At 43.9% G+C, this 18,864-nt stretch overlaps 1 protein-coding gene and 1 long non-coding RNA gene across 3 annotated transcripts in view; one reads left to right on the top strand and one right to left on the bottom strand.

The window, feature by feature from the left end:
* The first annotated feature begins 3,332 nt into the window (after nt 1-3,332).
* tmem260 (transmembrane protein 260) overlaps nt 3,333-18,864 on the top strand; it is a 24,104-nt gene continuing 8,572 nt past the window's right edge. For both annotated transcript variants that reach the window (XM_010774336.1, XM_010774335.1), the window contains exons 1-7: nt 3,333-3,666; nt 6,610-6,641; nt 8,540-8,691; nt 16,989-17,166; nt 17,289-17,402; nt 17,789-17,968; nt 18,116-18,156. In XM_010774336.1, the coding sequence (XP_010772638.1) occupies nt 3,558-3,666; nt 6,610-6,641; nt 8,540-8,691; nt 16,989-17,166; nt 17,289-17,402; nt 17,789-17,968; nt 18,116-18,156 (806 nt within the window). In that variant the 5' untranslated portion in view covers nt 3,333-3,557. The remainder of the gene's footprint in view (nt 3,667-6,609; nt 6,642-8,539; nt 8,692-16,988; nt 17,167-17,288; nt 17,403-17,788; nt 17,969-18,115; nt 18,157-18,864) is intronic.
* Nucleotides 12,381-14,341, bottom strand: LOC104948173 (uncharacterized). Its single transcript, XR_798648.1, has 3 exons — nt 13,773-14,341; nt 13,416-13,484; nt 12,381-12,908 (listed from the first exon to the last, which is right to left on the bottom strand). It is a non-coding gene; the product is annotated as an uncharacterized lncRNA (long non-coding RNA).

Genomic DNA, 18,864 nt, shown 5'->3' with positions numbered 1-18,864 from the left:
GTCAGTAGCCAGCTGTTTCTCTAAAATACCATAACAAACATGATAGCACCGGCGTGAGGCAACGTCCTCCGCTGGAAAATTAGATACATGATTTATCTGAGGTTCCTGGTGTTTGACAAAATTGAATCCTCTCATTTTAATTGCTCTCGACTAGGTGTGCTGCTCCAGGCGCTGGAAACAGGAGCTCTGTATGTTGTCCCTTGTTCTCTTCAGACTATTATGTTCCATTGTGCAAAATGCCGATTATGATTTTCTTTATCCTTGTCATCTATCTTATTTAGGATCATTTAGCTAGCCACATGTTACAAAGGAACAGCAGTCTGCCCTGTTATTACGTGTGTTTGAGTCCCCTGCTTCTTGTAATGAGAACAGGATCACAGAGGACAATTAATCTCTCTGAAGACTTATCCACTGAAGAAAATACTGGGAAATTTACTTGTTTTGTTGATTTTCGCCAGCCCAGCATTTGATCCAAGGTGTGGAATATTAACACAAACACTTGTCATGTGTCTGGCAGCTTTCACTTGACAGTGTCTGCCCAGAATATTGCTCCACAGGTTTCGCAGTAACAGGAGACAGTGACACATTTGACACAGACAGTGTACGTCATTTCAGATTGTGCCTCAAATGTGTGATCTGTTGCTAAATTGCTTAATGTTAAACCCTTTTAACCTACGGAAAGTCTGGGCCTGTGTCACACATGCACAAATACCACAGCGTTTGATCTTTTAACATCTATAGAATGTGAATTTTGGCTTGTGGACAATCTCAGTGAGCTACTGTTTAGCAGTGTGAATGTTTATGGGGCAATGAATTGGGTGTAATGTGGCTGTGAAGCAGATTCAAAAAGGCTTAACTGGATTACAACTAATTTCAAGGATGCTTAAGGTAAGATTAAAACAGATATGTGGTAAGTGAGGAAAATACAAAATCAAATAGATTGAATTTCACTCACTGGTCTCATACTAGCTCATGCATGGCTACCCTGTGTGCATTTGTGAGGCACGCGTAACAAAATCAGATGCAGCTTTGTGTGAGACAATATGTAGATTGTATAAACGCTTCAGCAAAGGAAACATTTGCACATTTTCAAACAACAGTTTTGCTCTGTTGGACCGTCACAATTCAGCAATAATGCCCTTTCTTATCTCATGCTACAAATCCCCAGAGCTGGAACATTAGAAGTCTCTAATCACACACACTGGCACACATTGGGTGTGTGTACATGCACTCTAGCCCCACTCTCACACGCACACACACACATACAGAAAATCACACATCCCACATAAAAAAGATAATGAATTTAATACCACTGCTATTACAGTCAACTAATGTTTGTTAATAGCCTGGTGCCATATGGAACGAGGGCCACAACCATGTGGGTAATTCCTCTTTTTGGACAAGCTGTCAATAAAAAGGCCTTGCATTTTATGGATGCATATGGTAGAGGGGGGGTGCTTAATCCAGCAGACTCTCTAATGATTCCTCTGTGCCTCGAATGGGAGCTACAGGCCTCTGTGAATGTACTCGCAGCTGTGTTTTATCTCTCCAATCAGAACTGAAATACGTGTTCCATTTAGCATTTGTGCATACGCTGCTCAGTATGGCTCGGTGTGAGACTTTGGTTTTCTCTGTGGTGGGGGGGTAATGGAAGTGCATGGTTTTAGAGAGAAAACTTTATGACGTGCCTTATTACACCCCCAACCCCCCTTCCCCACTCCAATCCACCACCACCTCCCAAAAACTCACTCCATCTCCTCCCCATATCCCTCTGGCAGTACTGCAGCCCAGCGGATAACCAAGCGTGGATTAGCAGTGACATCACACTGAAGAGATGGCTGAGCCCGAGTGTGAGGAAGGGTGAGTACTTGGGGTGCATGTGTGTGTGTGTGTGTGTGTGTGTGTGTGTGTGTGTGTGTGTGTGTGTCAAATGGGTGTGAGCGTTATGTGTGTGTTCAAGACTGATTAGACGATGAGGGTGGTGGTGAGAGGGAAGCGAGGATTAGAGAGCCATCCGAGAGTTGGCTAGGTGCTGACACCACTCCACCTCACCAAGGGCTCAATTTACTGAGGGATCAGACTCATTTACGGTGGGCTGGGATTATTATCAGTTCAATAGGGCAATTTCTTTATTACAGTCACCCTTCAACCTGTGAAATATGGACACTTGTTAGACATTTAGGGGTACATGTATCTTGTTTCAGTTTTCATCTACTGCTTACCTGCTTTATTGTGTTTTAGCAGCAGGTAAAATAACAGCTGGTGTATCATTGTGTTTAAATGAAGTTGAATCACTCTTCAATTTAAAGAGTGAAATCCATATATTTTTTGTGCTGGCTGTGAACCACAAAAAACAGACTTTTTTATTTTCATGAAAAGGCTATAGCCACAATAAAACATAAGAATGTCAGACAGTCCATCTATAATTCTTCAACTCCTGGGAGTTTAAAGAGGGCTATAGTGACTATGTCTTACTTTTTTTTCTTTGAATGCTCCAAATTGGATGAGACAGGCAACTATGTTTGAGTTTGGGTTTACCTGTAATGTCAACACTCTTAAGATGTCCCTCTGTATTGAACCCCTTATAAAGCATTGAGCATCATTCACCTGATTCTCCAAGAGAAGAAAATCGGTTGCGCCTGCATCTTCAAAAATATAACAAAAGTGAAGGGAGCGAACCACACATTTAGATGCAGACTTTAACCAAATGGGAAGGAAGTGGGGCCTGTGACATTGAGTCCAGTTTGTCCAATAGTCAAAAACTACAAAACCACTTCCACAGATCAATTTGAGATATAAAAAAGGTATGAATGGAAATTCATGTTTGACCTTGGAAACAGCTCCTGTCAAAAATCTATCTCACCACAGGGTCCATTCAGTAGCTGTTTTGAGGCTTTACAAAATGGCTTGATCTTCCAAAATGTCCATTCCTCTGTGTAATTTAAGGACTTGTTGACATCCATAAACGCTACACAAAGTGTCATTTAATGTTAGTTATTTTCATAGTACTTGTTTAGAGGTGCAGACCCTCTCAGCCATGTGATGAGAGAGGTCTCAGCTCTTCACGTGTTCTGAGTTAGTTAGTGTACCAGCAAGTAAAGAAATTGGGATTTCCATGATTGTATAAAGGAAACGTATTTTTACAAGCAACACACCCGAGGAAAAACACAACGATCTTCCACCGCCACATCGAACATAAAGCATCCAGTTCATGAAAAATCACAACTTTAATGAATGCTGTATCTTTAAATAATTGCGCGTCGGGTAGTATCGCGAGATTGCCCCCTGTTCACGGGAAGTGGGTTGCTTCTTCCCGGGAAGAAAAACAATTCAATTTAGCTTTAGCCCAGTGTCCAGCCTCTCCAATAAAACTGTCGAGTTAGGGCTTTATTTGGTGTAATATTAACTTAACTTCATCTTTATAATAACTTCGGTTTAAGGTGGCTGGTAGCTTACAGTTCTATTTGCAGTCCCAAGTTCCGAAATATATTTATGCCACCGTTAGCTAGCTCAACATTAGCAGTTGTTTGAAAACTATCTGTATTCATCCAGAGAAAATGTCAACGGAGCAGAGGACGAGCTGGATACTGACAGGAGCTACGGTCGCCTGTGTCACAGCTCTCTATGTGCCCTGTGTGCAGAGGACTGTCCCCGGTGGAGACTCAGGTTGGTGCTAGCCTGCTAGCTAATGCTCCTTTCTGGTCACGTGGCTTTGTTGTGTTGCCCGGCAGCCAATAGTGTAGCGTCATTGATGGTCTAGCTGTTACAGCTGATCGGGTGCTGTCCGTGGTGCTGCACGTGACATAACAAAACTAGTTTAAAACATCATACATAAACATTAATATAATGGTTATGAAATACGCATATGTTTGACGTAAGACGTGTAAGACATAGCCTAAAATGCATTTATTATTTAGATTTTTTAGATTTGATTTGATTTATTTCGAATGTGTAAAACAATAATACAAACATTTAACATGATAATTATTATACAATACAAAAATAAGCAGTGTCAAATTGATATACAAAAATATTAACTCTAAACAACTCTAAAATAGGCCATTCCTTGAGACTTCAATTACATACGTTGTATCAACTTTTGCACATGTTTCCGTATTATGGGGAATGGTTTTGGATAATTGTTCTATTGTTGTTCCAGTCTTTGTCTTTATTGGCCAGACAGAAAATTGCTGTATGCAACTTAGTTAACTTATTATTATATAAATGACTCTGAAAGGGTTCTGAAATATACCATGTAACTTTTTTTATGGAAAAATATATGATAAGATTTCTTTAAAACCTAAAAATTGTAATTATACTTTTGATGTCAGGATAAAAATAATGTATTTTGAGCTGTGGAGTTACATGAGTTTATAATAAGAAATGATCATGATATAACGCTTATCTTCTAACCCACACCGAATTGAGCAAGCATTTGTTATTCATCAAGTTATTCTAAAATGATTCACTTTGTCAAAAGTTCAACCTCTCATATCGCCAATACTTGTTTTTTTAACTGACTTTGGCCCAATTCTCTGTTCTTTATTTATGATTCTAACTTTACTGCCATTAATCACAAGTATTGTTGACGGGTTGATTGGTTAAAATTAATATTATGCGGGTATGCATCGATTTAATTTGCATTCTTTGTAACCAACCTTAACAGTGATACCAAATTGTATTTCACTCACTACATTTCTATGTTGTAGGCCAACATGTTTTCCAACATTCATGTAATGTAGTTTATGGACTGCCTTGCAAAATTGCAAACAGTGTTTAGAAGTGATAGCAAGGTTACAAACTTGTAAATGTGGACTTGAGGGCATGAAGGCTCTGCTTGTTAGTTTTGCGCTGCTCTGGCATTCAAGCTGCTGTGGAGGGGAATGCACATTTAGCAGAATGAAAGCATGTGAAAAGCTCGCCCAGATACGAGGAGAGAGCAGGCAATTGGAGCGCTGAGTAGATCCTGCTGGTGTTGCTGCTGTCTGGCGAACGGGGCCTTTGAAAAAATGGCCAGCCCCTTCTCCACAGTGTTTAGGGACCGTGCAGGATGCCCGCTCTGATAGTGCCAGCTGAACACCCTTTCGAATTCTGCAGGTCTCCGTCTCTGTGTCCTAATCTCTTTAGGTGTGATGTGCCCTGGAGAGGCTTGAGCACAGCCCCGCGGGTACGCTGTTGTCTAGGAATGTGGAGTGTGGAAATGACGGGGATTATGGGAAGACTGGTGTGGGTGCCCATGCTCCACTATCACAAAGACTCTTGGCACCCATGCTGCTACCCCGTTGAGTCAATATTTTCCCTTTTTAGTATTGGGGCTACAGAACTGCATCCCTGTGCCACTGAGATGGATGTTTTTGGCTCAGTATTAGTTTGAGTGTTTCCTGTGTGTAATGGCGTAAAAGTGTGCCACTACTGAGGGGAAATAAGTGAAATTGGGACGGAAAAGTGTGATGTAAAATGATGGCAGGTAGCAGGCGGCTCATGCCAGGTGAAATGGAGCTGAGGAAATGTTTAAGCTGTGCAGGTGGAGGAGTTCTGACTTCATGGTCCATTAGCGTGATAAGAGATGGGACTCCTCATGTGGCAGAAATGTAGGCGTAGTAATTCACTTTATCGGTGAGGTTGTAAAATCCCTGCTGCAGCCAATGCCATCTGAAACTCAGCCGTTCTGTTCTATAATGGTTACATGTCCTGTATATAAATGTATATTTAAAATACCCACCTCTACTCTGTTGCTGTTTTTGATGTTTAATTTAATACTATTAAAAAACGAATGTAATTAGTTTCCTAGATATGTAGCTTGTTTGCTAGTAACGCTGTAGACTGACTAACCTCACAGTGCTGATGAAGGAAACAAGGTCTCAGCTTTATGGCTGTACTGGAATCAGGCAATGACTACCCATCTAGTACCAGTAGATGGAGCTGTCTTGAACCGACACATTTATCAATGTCATTTCATCTGAACCAAATTTCAATTTTCTTGAGTGGGAGATGCAAACATAGGGTGAGAAATCAGTATAATTTGAAATGCTCTGGCACAAATGTGTTTGTGCCAGGATACATTCAAGCTTCCTAAAATAGCTTTTAGGGGTTTTCTTATTTTTACAGCTTACCTCATTCTGTGTCTGTCACCAACGTTGCCTTTCTGTTTGTGCCCAACGGACTGAAGGAGACATTGAGGCGTTGGGAGTGTGGGAGTGGGAGAGAAGCACGTAGAGCGGTGTAAGAAAGAGGAAAGGGAAAGGACCCTGATGCATGGGGAGGAAGGGACTGGAAGCATCATTCTCAGATCAGCATATGTGTGTCTTTGTGTGACAGAGCATTGGAGAGGGAGTCTAATGGTTTGTGTGTGTGTGTGTGTGTGTTTTTGTATCCGGGTGTATGTGCCGGAGACGGGGAGGGAGGCATCAGGGGAGAAGCGAGAGATGAAGAGAATGAGCGTGCCGCTTAGGAAATGTCACACTGGGAAGATTTGTAGGTTTTGATCCTGGCAAATTAATGCAAAACCCCAGTGCAAGTATTTGATTTGGGAAAACTTTGGGAGCAGACTAGTCTCTTAATAATAATGATTGGGTTTACATTAATTTCCTCCCTTATTCTCTTCCACAGGAGAGCTGATCACCAGTGCTTGTGAGCTGGGGGTAAGTATTAGCTGTATTGTTTAATCAATCCACTCATTAACTCTTATACTCATTAAGGAAGTTTAATTAAGCATGGGCAGAAAGCAGATTAATTTACTTTCAGTCCACAGGTTTTCCCCCTTCTTTTCTATGCACTTATTTTACTAAGTTGCAAGTAGAGAATGCTATAATTTGCAACCCGTTTTTCAAATCCAATTAAAGTCAATGGTAAGGCGATGGCTTTTGTAGGCTTTGCCTTATGTACGGTATAAGGCTTATTATATCCACCCCTCTTTTTTGTGTGTGTGTGTAAGCCGCGAAGAATGAACTAAATCGGGTTAACAGTTATAATAAGTTTTATTATTTAATAAAGTTTATTACGCCGCTGTGATCCTTTTAGGGAGGCTGTGTCGGTGTCACTATGCCAGTAATCCTGCTGTTAGTGCTGCAGTCCGTGTGGCCTGCCTGCCTTTCAGGCCTCCCCAGGGCCTCGGAGGCCGTCCCCGGGCCCCAGGCTGCGGCCCCCCCTTCTGATCCCCAGAGCATCAGAGTTCTGCTTCCCCATGCTCCCTGCAGCTTTTGTCCCTCAGCTGTCCTATTGCTGTATGTCTCTCCACTCCTGTTGGACCAATAGTCCTTCCTCCACATGCCCTTACCTTAATTGACACCCATCTGACACCAACACTAAGACCACCAGGATGTCTGCTCATCTTTTTGTCGTTCTTTTATTCTCTATATTACTTCTTCTCTTTTTCCTTTTGACTTCTCCTGACCTACATTCTTTACTCCCAACCCCTCCCTCTGATTTGGGTGGAAACAATTCTACCCAAATCAGAGGGAAATAGTTGTGGATTGATGTGGAGTCTCTGCAGTATCTGAGGTGACCGACGAGGTATAGTCGTACTCTCACCTTTCAGCTCTGTGCTCCTTTGAAGAGCTGCCCCCTTCTCCATGCCTGCCTGCCTCGTGTTATCAGTGCCAGGGAATGAGTCTGTGTTTAATGACTGAGCCCTTATCTGGGTGGAGGAGACTAAGCGGCTAATTGCTGTGATTGCCAAGATCCCCCAGGCGAGAATGACTTCGGCTCGGAGGTGGTTTGGGGGCTGGGGCTGGGGCTGGCGAGCACCACGTGGTCTACCACCGGCTCTAGGGAGCAGCACTGTCCTTGGGTAGAGGCCATCGGAAAAGAAGTGAGAAAAGGGAGGAAGAGAGGGAGGAAGAGAGGGAGAGGATGGCTCTGGTATCAATGCAGAGTCAGTTTTCGGTCAAGCAGGAAGTGTCTTGCTTTTCCATCACAGTTTCTCTACAGCACTCGACTACTGGCAGAGGGCAGAAGAGCAACTCGACTTCCCAGTCAGTCAGAGGGGGATCATGCAAATAACAAATCTTTACTGCTACACTCTTCCTGATGACCTTGTATATTCTGACTATGACTTTAGTTTCCTTGCTTATTTCATCATTTGTATGTTTGTTGTAGTCTACTAGAATAGACATACACCCGTGTCCTGTCTGAAATATGTGGGTGTAGACTGTATGTAATGTTATGCCTTATTGATATCTTAATGTGTGCGTATATGTATATATGTGTCTAAATATATGTATGAGTATTTATGTGTGTATATACAAGTGGGTGTTCAGGTGTGTATGTTTGAATACATACATATAGGTATACTGCGTTTCGATCTCTGTTTGTATCACACACAGAGAAATAGACAATAAAGTTGACTTTGACTCTGTTTTCCGCCTTCCTACTGACATCACATCTTAAATAACAAATCTGCACCTCTTAAGCATTCTAGCCTGCCATCCTCACAAGCCCATCTTAAATGAAGCATTACCTTGTTGTTCTCTTTAATCTGTGACTTTGTCTCTTAATGGTCTTGAGGTTTTGATTTCATACTTTGTCATTTGGTTCTTAGGTGGCCCACCCTCCAGGATACCCTGTCTTTACCCTACTAGCTCGCCTGGCCATGTGTCTCCTGCCCTCCCTCTCTCCCGCCCACAGTGTGAACCTGATGAGCGGCCTGCTGGGGGCCGCAGCCTGTGGGGCCCTCTGCATTACTGTCTGCAGGTAGGCTCATGAAATATAGAAGTCATTTCTTTGTTGTCCCTGTATTCTGTGATTACTGTGCTTTTATTTCAAGGAATGGGCTTCAAAATAATATCCAGATAGGCCATTTTAGCTGGTGTAGCTTGCACTAAAAGTAGTAGAAGATGGGATTTCTCAAAATCGTACTTGTGTGTTTGTCTAAAACTTGGATTTCCGACAATCTTTCCCGTTAAGTCAAAGAATGTGACAGCAGCTATCTAGTGACAAACACTGCATATGCATCAATCTGTATTGCAAAAGTCAAACACCCAAGGGAAAGAAACAATGACAAAACCACATGTTTGGAGTTCAAGCGGCCATCTGACAGTCCCTTACTGACGTTTTGCATTTCGATGCTGTCTGGAACTGAGCAGTATTTTTGGGTCCTGACAGACTGGCAGTGTCGTCTCTGATCCTCTGTTCAGTATTCAGGAGCAGAGCCCGCCGCACTCCCCCCTCCCACCACCCTGCCCTGCCTGTTTACCCATCAGCCACCCGTTGTGAGCGTGCGTGTGTGTATGTATATCACAATTATCACGCCCTCCAGCCCCCACACTGACAACCCAGTTCTCCTGCCCCCCCACTGCCCAGCATGCTCCCAATCCTGACATGGCACGATTTCTTATCTCCCCCTTCTTGCCTCCTGGGTCCGAGAGGAACACTCTGCTCCTCCCTCTCCCCTCGCTCAGTCTTGATCACAGTTTACGCTCCCTGCATTGCATCTACCACCCTGCAGTTTCGTCTGCTGCTGACCCTATCATGTAAGAAGTATTTTACCACTTCCCTCTTTGTGTGTGTGTTTATCTCCCGTGGTTGGCTGCACTACCTTACATCATCCTTTTGCTGATCTAAGTCATTTCCCACATTGCATTGTTGGGGGCAGCTTAGTGTCAACATTTTTCCTTTATGTCACTTTTTATGCATACTGGGTCATTTCCAAGCATGTCACATACTCCTAATTTACTCTTCCAGAATAGGAATTGTTGAATATGATGTAATTTCGTCCTGCTGCACGCCTTTGCAGCCTGTGAGTACATAGTGTTGGTGGGGGAAATTCAGGTGAAAATGGAGGTGTGTGTTCCCAGGTGCTCAGCACTGGGCCTACTTCCTGTGTGTTTGGGCAGTGTGTGCTAGGTGGCAGGTGGTCCAGCGTAGGTCATGGTGCAGGGTCAGCCCTGCTGCAGAAGGGCAGGGGGTGGGAGGAAGTGCTCTCTAGGGGACTGGCCCTCAGCCCAGACTGCATCAGCCTTACACCCTGCCTCGCTTTACTCCTTTTCAGAGGTGATTTACCCAAATCCAAAACTTGCCAGCTTCAAAGACTCTCCCCAGGACAGGACAGAAAACAAATTAAGAGATGAGAACAAGAAAGGGGAGGAACACCTTTGCATCATTGTTTTTTTTGGATTTGTAATCCATACTGTCCCACTGTCTTAATATATGTGATGACTTACCAGTCAATTGGACTGTTGGCCAGACATTAACAGCCATTTTAAAGCCAGAACATATCCATGCAGTCTGGGTGATATTTGGCTAGCAGTGTGTATGTTAACTGAAGCCCTTTTTGTAATCTCTGAGGATTTAAATCCAATTTTGGATTATGGTCAAGTTAAAAGTCATTATGAGGACCCCCAACCCCACCCATTCCACAACATGGAATGATGGGTAGTGAGGACTTCAGCCAGAGCACACAGTCACACCATATAAGCCCTTAAGTATGAACGTATAATCTACGCTTTCAATTTGAAAAATAAGCATAAAAGGTTTTAGTCATTATCTGTTTAGGGCCTAGTTTGGGATGAGCTTGTGGCTTTGGATCAGCTGGCAGACTCTGCCTGGTGAGGGGTTTCTGTAAAGGCCCTGCTTTGACCAAACCAAGACATCTGGCAAAGATGTCAAACCACAGCCATGCAGCGACTCTATGACCAGTCCTTTCCCTCAGATGAAATGCCAAAACTGACCAGTTAACACCGGTTCGGTCGCACCTGCTCTGTCCTTGCAGTGACCATGATGCCAGTCTTTTCGCCAACATAATAAAGTTCTCAGATTTGTCTAGTTTTTGTCCCTTTTTAGGCCCTCCTAAACTTTTCACTACTTCTTATTTTTAGGCTTTTATTGGCTGAGAAATAGACTTCCTCTCCAAAACAAATCATTGCTTTGTGTGATTATTTTCATATGGCAAAATGTATTGGAAGTTAATACGGGTACTTGAAGGCAGTTTCTCTCAAATAGTAAATTGTAAGACCTTGAAATTCATCTGGAGTATACCCAACATGGCAGGCCTTTGATGTATCAATTTAAATTAGTCGGCCAGATTGCCGTGTTTAATGTGGGGGAATGTAAGATGATGGGCTTGGAAGCCACTTCTCTCTCTTGCATAAGTTAAAATGTAGCACTTAGCCTCCCTTTGATTTGTCAATTACAGTTCTCTTGGCTTGATCATATGGTTTGATGGCCAAATTGCATGTCTTGTTATGTTTTCACACCACGGCCTGACAAGCCTTTGAGGATGGTGGATGTAATGATAATTACTATCGATTGCACTCCGAGGTTCACAGAAAGAAACGTTTTGCGGTATGCTGAAGGCCTCAGCCATGAGTCTCTGGAGGAATGCACCCTTCATAGCAGGATAATCCAGACAGCTCGGTATTCTGTGCTCTCTCGTTTCACAGTTTATCTGCTAAAGCTGCTCTGAATCTCTGCTACCTGGGAGGAATCTCTCTCCATTTTCGGGGCTTATCCTGAGAGACCAGGAGCAGACACGTTAGCGCACTGACAGTCATCAGAGCACAAAAACAACCTCCAACGCTCCGTCATCAGCACTTTCTGTTTGATCACAAGATTACATAACAGCACGGCTGAAGCGCACCAAACTTGCCCGGCCTCCCCTTTCCCTGGCGGCCATCAAAACAAAATGCACACCTGCGAGAGGCTTCCCCGCCAAGAGCTGGCCCATGTGGCACAGCTGACACCTCAGTGGACCTGAGGGTGGGCGTGGTGCCATCCCCTGCGTCCCCAGCTCCTTATAAGGACCTCCACCATATGGTCCTCATGGCGCCTTTCCTCCTTGCTCAGGTGGGTTGTTTTTCCACTGGGCTGAAATGGCATGTTTCTTGTTGGGTTCATGTCAGGAGAGATATGTGAGGAGATGGTTGTTTTGCAGCCATCTTGTTTTGAGGTTAATATTGATTACTAGAAAACAGCTGAAATTGAGTTGTGTTGTTGGATACTGTTGTCACCTCTCCCTGCGGGTGGGACAGCTGCCCCTCCCTCTCACATCTGCTATGCCCAGATAAAATCTTCCCAAGTGTCAATCGAGAATACAGCCATTACTATTTTCTCCTGAAAGTGCAGAAGACCATTTTAAGTTTGTCTTTTTAGAAGGCTCCAATCTCTGGACCTTTTGTTCCATTCCTGCAGTATCTCATCCGTCATATTGTAGTCCGATAGACCTCCCTTACTCCACCCCCCCCCATCCTCAGCATGACCAATGATTCCCCCAGGACTCATCCTTAATACAGTTAAACAGATGTCTAATGAAGATGTTATTTCCTCATTACTGGCTATGGGATGGAGAGAAGGAGGAGGAGGGAGGGTAGATAGACAGCAGAATACAGTACCAGTTTAATATTCCTTTCGCCCGTGGGCCCGAGATTGTGTCTGCCTCGGACGTCAATATTACATTCCTCAGCCACCACAGGCAGTCTTAATAAGGCACCATGCACGGAGACAGATCAGACTCGGCAATTACAATTCACCCAGAATTAGCTAATGGAATCTATGCAGCTACATTTATATATCACTGGTGTGTGCCTAATGACTTTGTGGGGAAAAAGCAGCTATGAAAATGGCATTTAGTGAATTGCATAAACACAGGATTTTTGTAAATAGTTTTTTCCCTCTTCCTGTAATTTTTGTGCTGGGTGGAGATTAAGATGGCATTCTGGAAGAAATTGTCATGTCAGTGGCTGCATTGTTTGAGCAGAATTGTGGTGATTAATTTTACACGCACTTGGAGCACTGGAGCTCTCTCCCGGAGGGGGGGTGTGTGTGTATGAGCGGCAGCTCCGGGACCCTCATTTACCCTCCTCTCTGTTCGAGCAGGCTGCTTCCTTTTCGCACACCGGATAAGGCAGAGGAGACACGGAAGTGCCTGGCTTGGTGATGGAAAATTAAGCTGTGGCTTCCCTGATTCCAATATACTGTTTTGAAAGTTGATTATAAAAAGGATTAGAACCAGACAATACTGAAAGAATGACATAATATGTAGTATTTTTAACTTAGTATTAATAATGTGACAATTTGGCGATGATTATTGGTTATTTTGGATAAATCATTTTCAAAAAGGAGACTTAAAGAAAGTAGTAAAGGCATTCATTGGTTATTGGGTGTTCAGATACAACATCCTAGCAAGTTAAACATGTCATGTAATGATATCAATTATATATTAAAAAAGCCTGTGTTGATATAAGCAAGAATTTACAAATTGATATAAAAGTAGATTTGATCTCACACTGCGATGCTCTTAATGCAGAATTAAACCATAAACATAGGTTTTTAGTCTTTAATAATATTTTGCTTCATATTAATTGAATAGGCCACTGATGCATTTGTGTTACACTTCCATTAAATAAGGGCACTAACAAGAGAAGAATTGCACAAAAAAAAGGCCAGAAGTCAAAATCCTCTTTCATTCAACTTTTCCCTACCTTATAAATGTAGACGTCTGACCGTCCATCCCCGGATTTAGATACACAGGCTTTATAGAAAACTCCAAGCTATAATGAGGAGAAAGTCATCAAGGTAATTATTTTCAAACAAAAGACATTGTATATCTGCTTTTACAGACTGAATGGTGCTCTGTCTAAAAGGAACTAGGAGTGCAAGTTGGTGTTCAGTGAACATGTATTTTTAGATAAAACATGACCATACTCTAATGAGATACTTCCACTATTCCAGTATTTGTTTTCCTGACACATACACCGTACACATCATTCAAATTCCTACATTTGTATATCAATTCTCGCTTGGCTTCTACATTTCAAAGCAGTGTATGAGACACTTACTGTCCTATAACAGCTGCTAAGTACCCTGCCTGGCGTCCTGGCCAGAGGAGAGCCCTGGGGTGTCAGCGAGGGCCAGCTGGAAGCCTCCATCTCAGCCCGAGCAGACCACCTCCTCTCTCGGGTCTCTATCCCTCTTCAGGAATGTGTGATTCTTTTCCAGCGCCGCTTCCCCAAACCACCACACGGTTAGAGAACAGTGCCGCTCTGATCCGCGATGGCACAGCTGTGGTATTGTCCGTTCCCTCGGGTGGTGTGTGACAGTGGCTCCCTCGGCCAGCTCCATTGTGAAGCCTCATTCAGCGCAGAGTGCTGGTAAAGGGTTTTTGTGTGCTGTTATTTAACACTGGTGCTGGCACGTCTCCGACCCATACTGTAGAACTGAGGGGGTATATGAAGCAGGTCCCATTCTGACACTTCAAAGTGATTTTACCGAGCTTTTGTTGTGTCCTTGAAGGGGGCATTGCTTACCAGAGCCTGTTGTCATTTTCATCCATTTGCTATTTATTTACCTTTTGATCCTACTGTCTGAACCTGAGTTTAGAACAGATATCAAATATTTATAAATTCAACCAACAAGTATTTTATCTACATTCCTTATGTATATTTTCCTAGATAAGACATTGTTTTTTTTTGTAAATATCTCAATAGTTTTTCTCAGTTTTTTTTCCACAAAAGCAAGTGATACAAAGCATGTACGTTCGGTTCAAATTCACAAAATAATGGTATATACAGCACATGCTGATGACTCAAAATCTCCATTTCTATCCCGATAAAGTTGAATTATTGATGATTTCCTTTTCTAACCACTTGCATTTAGCTTTGCTTCATTCGAGGCACATGCTGTTTGTCATTCAGTTAATTACCCAAGTGATGACACAGACGTTTTGGCAGGGGGGATCAGTTCAGGGTAGAATAGTCTCGCTGTCAGCCGTGTGATTCTCCTGACACGTCTCAACCAGGCCATTGTCACTGAGCCACAACATTTCAGCACAGCGGCATCCTGCACCGCATTGAGTGGTGATAACGGGGAACACGGCCACACTGGTGTCAGAATGTGTCCTGCTTTATCTGCTCGCCCTGGGAGCAGCCAGCCCGCAGAATGAGCTGTGGAGAGGCTGGGAGGCTGACTGGGACCCAGGTGGTCCCGCGCAGACAGACAGGTCATTTACAGCCCGCACTGTACAAACATCACTGGGCTCTTACGGACTGACAAGCTCTCACAGAGAGATTTGTCAGGCACTTGGGGAGAATAAAGAAGTTGAAGAACAGGAGTGTGTGTGTGTGTGTGTGTGTGTGTGTGTGTGTGTGTGTGTGTGTGTGTGTGTGTGTGTGTGTGTGTGTGTGTGTGTGGGGCAGCGCTAGCCAGCGTCCGGCCACAAGAGAGTGTGTGTGTGTGTGTGTGTGTGTGTGTGTGTGTGTGTGTGTGTGTGTGTGTGTGTGTGTGTGTGTGTGTGTGTGTGTGTGTGTGTGTGTGTGTGTGTGTGTGGAGCGCTGCCTGACTATCCGAGGCGGCTTCAAAGGCTGGGACAGACTTGGTGTAATCACCTCGTCCGTGGACCCCCACCACCGTTCTGCGCCCAGTGCTGCCCCAAAATCTGCCCCCCTGCTAGGTGTACGAGCTATGGGTTAATTGTCATGCAGGGTGGTAAAAGTATGGGTGCGGGGGGTCTCTGCACCTCAACAAAAGTCCCCATCTGCCCCCCTCCACCCCACCCTTTTTCATCCTTCCTTCAAGTTACAACTAATTCCTGGAGCGGTGCAGCGAGAAAGACGCTGCTATCTCTTATTAAGACCCACTCCTAGACACCCCATCAATACAGTCCCGCCCCCCCCCCACTCCTTTAAGTGCACACACACACATATACATCCTCATTCACCGGGCTCGCCTTACACTGAACACAGAGGGAAAATAGTGGAGAGAAGGAGAGAGAAAACCCAAGGAAAAAGGGGAAGTAGTCAGCAAGCATGAGTCTTTTTTTTTCTACTCTCGCTCTCCCTCTCCTTTTTTTCCTGATTTACCGCGCTTTCCTCAGAAAGCTCTATTGTTCCCCTAGCCTAAGTCTCATCAGGCCTTTTGTGGCTGACTATCACAGCGGCAGGCAGAGAGCTGGAAATGTATAAATGGTATCATGCCTTGTGATTAATGGCGGTGCTTATGAGTCAGGTCTGATAACGGGCCTGCTCTCTACTCAATTTCAGATACCGTTAATGGAATCTGTCTTCTGCGATTGTAATGTGAGAGCGCCTAATTTGCTATGGAGCTTGAAGCTGTCACCGGCAAGGGATTGTGGGGTCATAAGGGACCTGGCAGCCGTTTGGCCTGCAGCTTGTATCTGCGGTGCTGAATAGAGCAGCTCTCTGCCTGTCAGTTAGCTGATAGGCTGATGAGGACTCTAAGCCACTCCACACAATGGCGGAAAGGGCCATACTGCCTGACTTCCCTAATTGTCGAGCCTGCTCATGTTTCAGAGCCAGCATGCCGGGGACTGGGCCGCTTTCTTTTTTCTCCTTTCTCTTTTACCCCTCTCTCTTCTTGAACTTTTTTTCTTCCCTTTTCTATATTTCATCCTTTATCCCGCACACTGTCTCACCCCTTTAACACACACTCCTCTGCACTATTTTTCTTTTCTTTTCCTTCTCCCCATCATTTGTCGCCGCTCCCTCTCCCCCCTCTGTCTCTCATTTTAGTAAGTGGTGGGTCTTAGCGTATGACAGATTATCCCAAGTTTGCTTCAATTACCGCAAAGGAGATGGAGACAGTACAGGAGAGGAGGAAGGGAAAACTTTTGTGCGCACATTATATTTAAGAAGCTGAGGATAAAGTGCTATCTCTACCTCTGTGGTTTCTGTGCCAGTCTGCTCCAGATCAACCGGCTGCGGGGGGGGGGACTTCTCATGATATGTGAATGGCCCAATTCACTGGGTGTTTTTCAAGGTCTTGTCCGAGAACCAAACTTTGGTATAGGGAAGATTATAATGGGTCCCTAAATTAATCTGGGCACAGTGGTGGCTTTTCACTGTAAATGTAAATTTTGTGTGAAGCTGCCGACTGTATCACCTTCATTGTGTCAGTGCAGTGCAACTTAGCTCAAATAAAACACTTGAAGTTCTGTACTTTTTTTAAAGTGACGAAGAACAATAAGTAAAGCTTGCATTTGTATACCTGAATATTACGTGTCTGATTATAAAGTCCTGTCCTCCCTCCCTCCCTGCCAGGTTAGCGGGCCCCGGCCCCGGAGCAGTGCTCGCTGGGGGGCTCTTCGCTGTGTCCCGGCTGAGCTGGCAGTGGTCCATGGTGGCAGAGGTCTTCACCCTCAACAACTTCTTTGTTGGTGTGCTCTTCTTCTTGACCGCCAGCCTCCAGTGTGCAGAAAATGCCACCCAGAGAGCAAAGGTACCTCTTATTGGTGGTCTCTTGATTTTTCAATTTCCTCTGGTTACTCCTTAAAAGCTTTCTTAAATTAAACTTTTAAGTTGAACTTACAGTGGTTTTACTCAAATATTTGACCTCGTCAGATTGCACACTGGGGCGCACTATGCTGTGGCCTGGGACTCTGTAACCAGCACACCCTGGTGCTGTATGTACTGCTCATCATTCCCTGGGTCATTCATCGCCTTCACTCTCTTGGGGTAAGTTCTGGCCTCTGGTTTATAAAAGTAGAACAAATTCAGAATTAGAAAATCAGAATATTAAAACACTTTATTTATCCATGGGGGAAATAAAGTTGTGTGACATTTGCACAATTACAGAATAAAAGAAATACATATCTGTATTTATTTATTATTTACCTTATTCTAATTGTGTGTTAAAGAAACATCAAGACAGGCAAGAAAAGGATGATTGTAAACATACTGTACAGTCTTGTTGACATCCCACTTGCCTTACTGTAAATTCAATATCAAGTCATGTGTCTTAATGAAAAGTTAAATTGAAGTTTCTTGAGAAGCCACTTTTTTTTAATGTGGTCCTAACTGTAAAAAAATGTAATACATCTCTCTCCAAACTACTTCAACAGGAGCTTTCTTTACGTGGCCTTGTGTCTCTGGGAGTGTGTTTCCTGGCAGGCCTCCTGCCGTACATCTACCTGCCCGTCTCCTCCTACATCAACACCGCCCGCTGGAGCTGGGGGGATCAGACCACCCTGTCAGGCCTGCTGACCCACCTGCTGAGGGCTGAATATGGCACCTTCAGTCTGGTATGTGATTCTTGTCTCATTTAACAAAACACACTTCTCTAGATGTTATTTTTATACATGCGCCACCAGTCGATTTACGTTTCTGCTGCAGGGACATTTTGACCTTGTATACTAATTATTTTCATTGTATTCTTTTTGTGTTCGCAGGCAAAGACAGAGAGTTCTGTGAGCCTGACCTCAATGCTTAAGTGAGTCTGTTTTTTTAAAATTAAATGCTTAAACATTTTAATTACTGAACATATGTTAATTTCAACATTTCAACTTTGTTTACTGAGGAAACTTCACTTTAAACATGGGTTAACAACTCACATTTTCAGACAGTCTTCGCTGCAAGGCTCATGGTGTGAGGAATTCAGAAAGTTGGAAGGAACATTACTGATGAAGTGTACTGGATGTTTATTCAGTGTCAACAAAACCTTCATGTTCTGTGTTTACTTACTCAATGAATTCTTCTGAAGTAGGAAAGAAACAATGGAGAAAACTATGGTGATTTGATATGGGGCTCAGTGAGGACTCACCTGGTTCTACCATTGGAGGACCTAACCACGTTTTGCGCTGGTCCTGGTGTTTTCACACAGGTTCAATCAAAGACCCTGTAATCTGTTCTGGGAGTCATTTCTTCTGCCCATCTCTCCTTCTTCCTCTTCCTCTCCCCAGCAGCTTTTGTTCTTCCCATTCCCCTCTCTCCCATCAAAGCAGAACTGAACCTGCTTAGAGGGCCAAATCGCTGTGTTCTGTTTCTCCAGCAGTTTGAAATGATCACTCAGCTCTGGTGTTTAAGCGTGACAAGCTGTGATGACAGACACTGCAATAGAGCTGGAGAAATTGTATTTTTCCACTCCAGCAAACCCCCACCCCCCCCACCACCACCTCCACCCGATTCCCCCCCCTGCTCC

Source organism: Notothenia coriiceps, unplaced genomic scaffold (assembly GCF_000735185.1).
Source record: "Notothenia coriiceps isolate Sejong01 unplaced genomic scaffold, NC01 NC01_scaffold00013886, whole genome shotgun sequence".
Taxonomy (NCBI): Eukaryota; Metazoa; Chordata; class Actinopteri; order Perciformes; family Nototheniidae; genus Notothenia; species Notothenia coriiceps.
The sequence above is the reverse complement of the archived record's forward strand: the minus strand, read 5'-3'. Positions and strand labels throughout refer to the sequence as shown.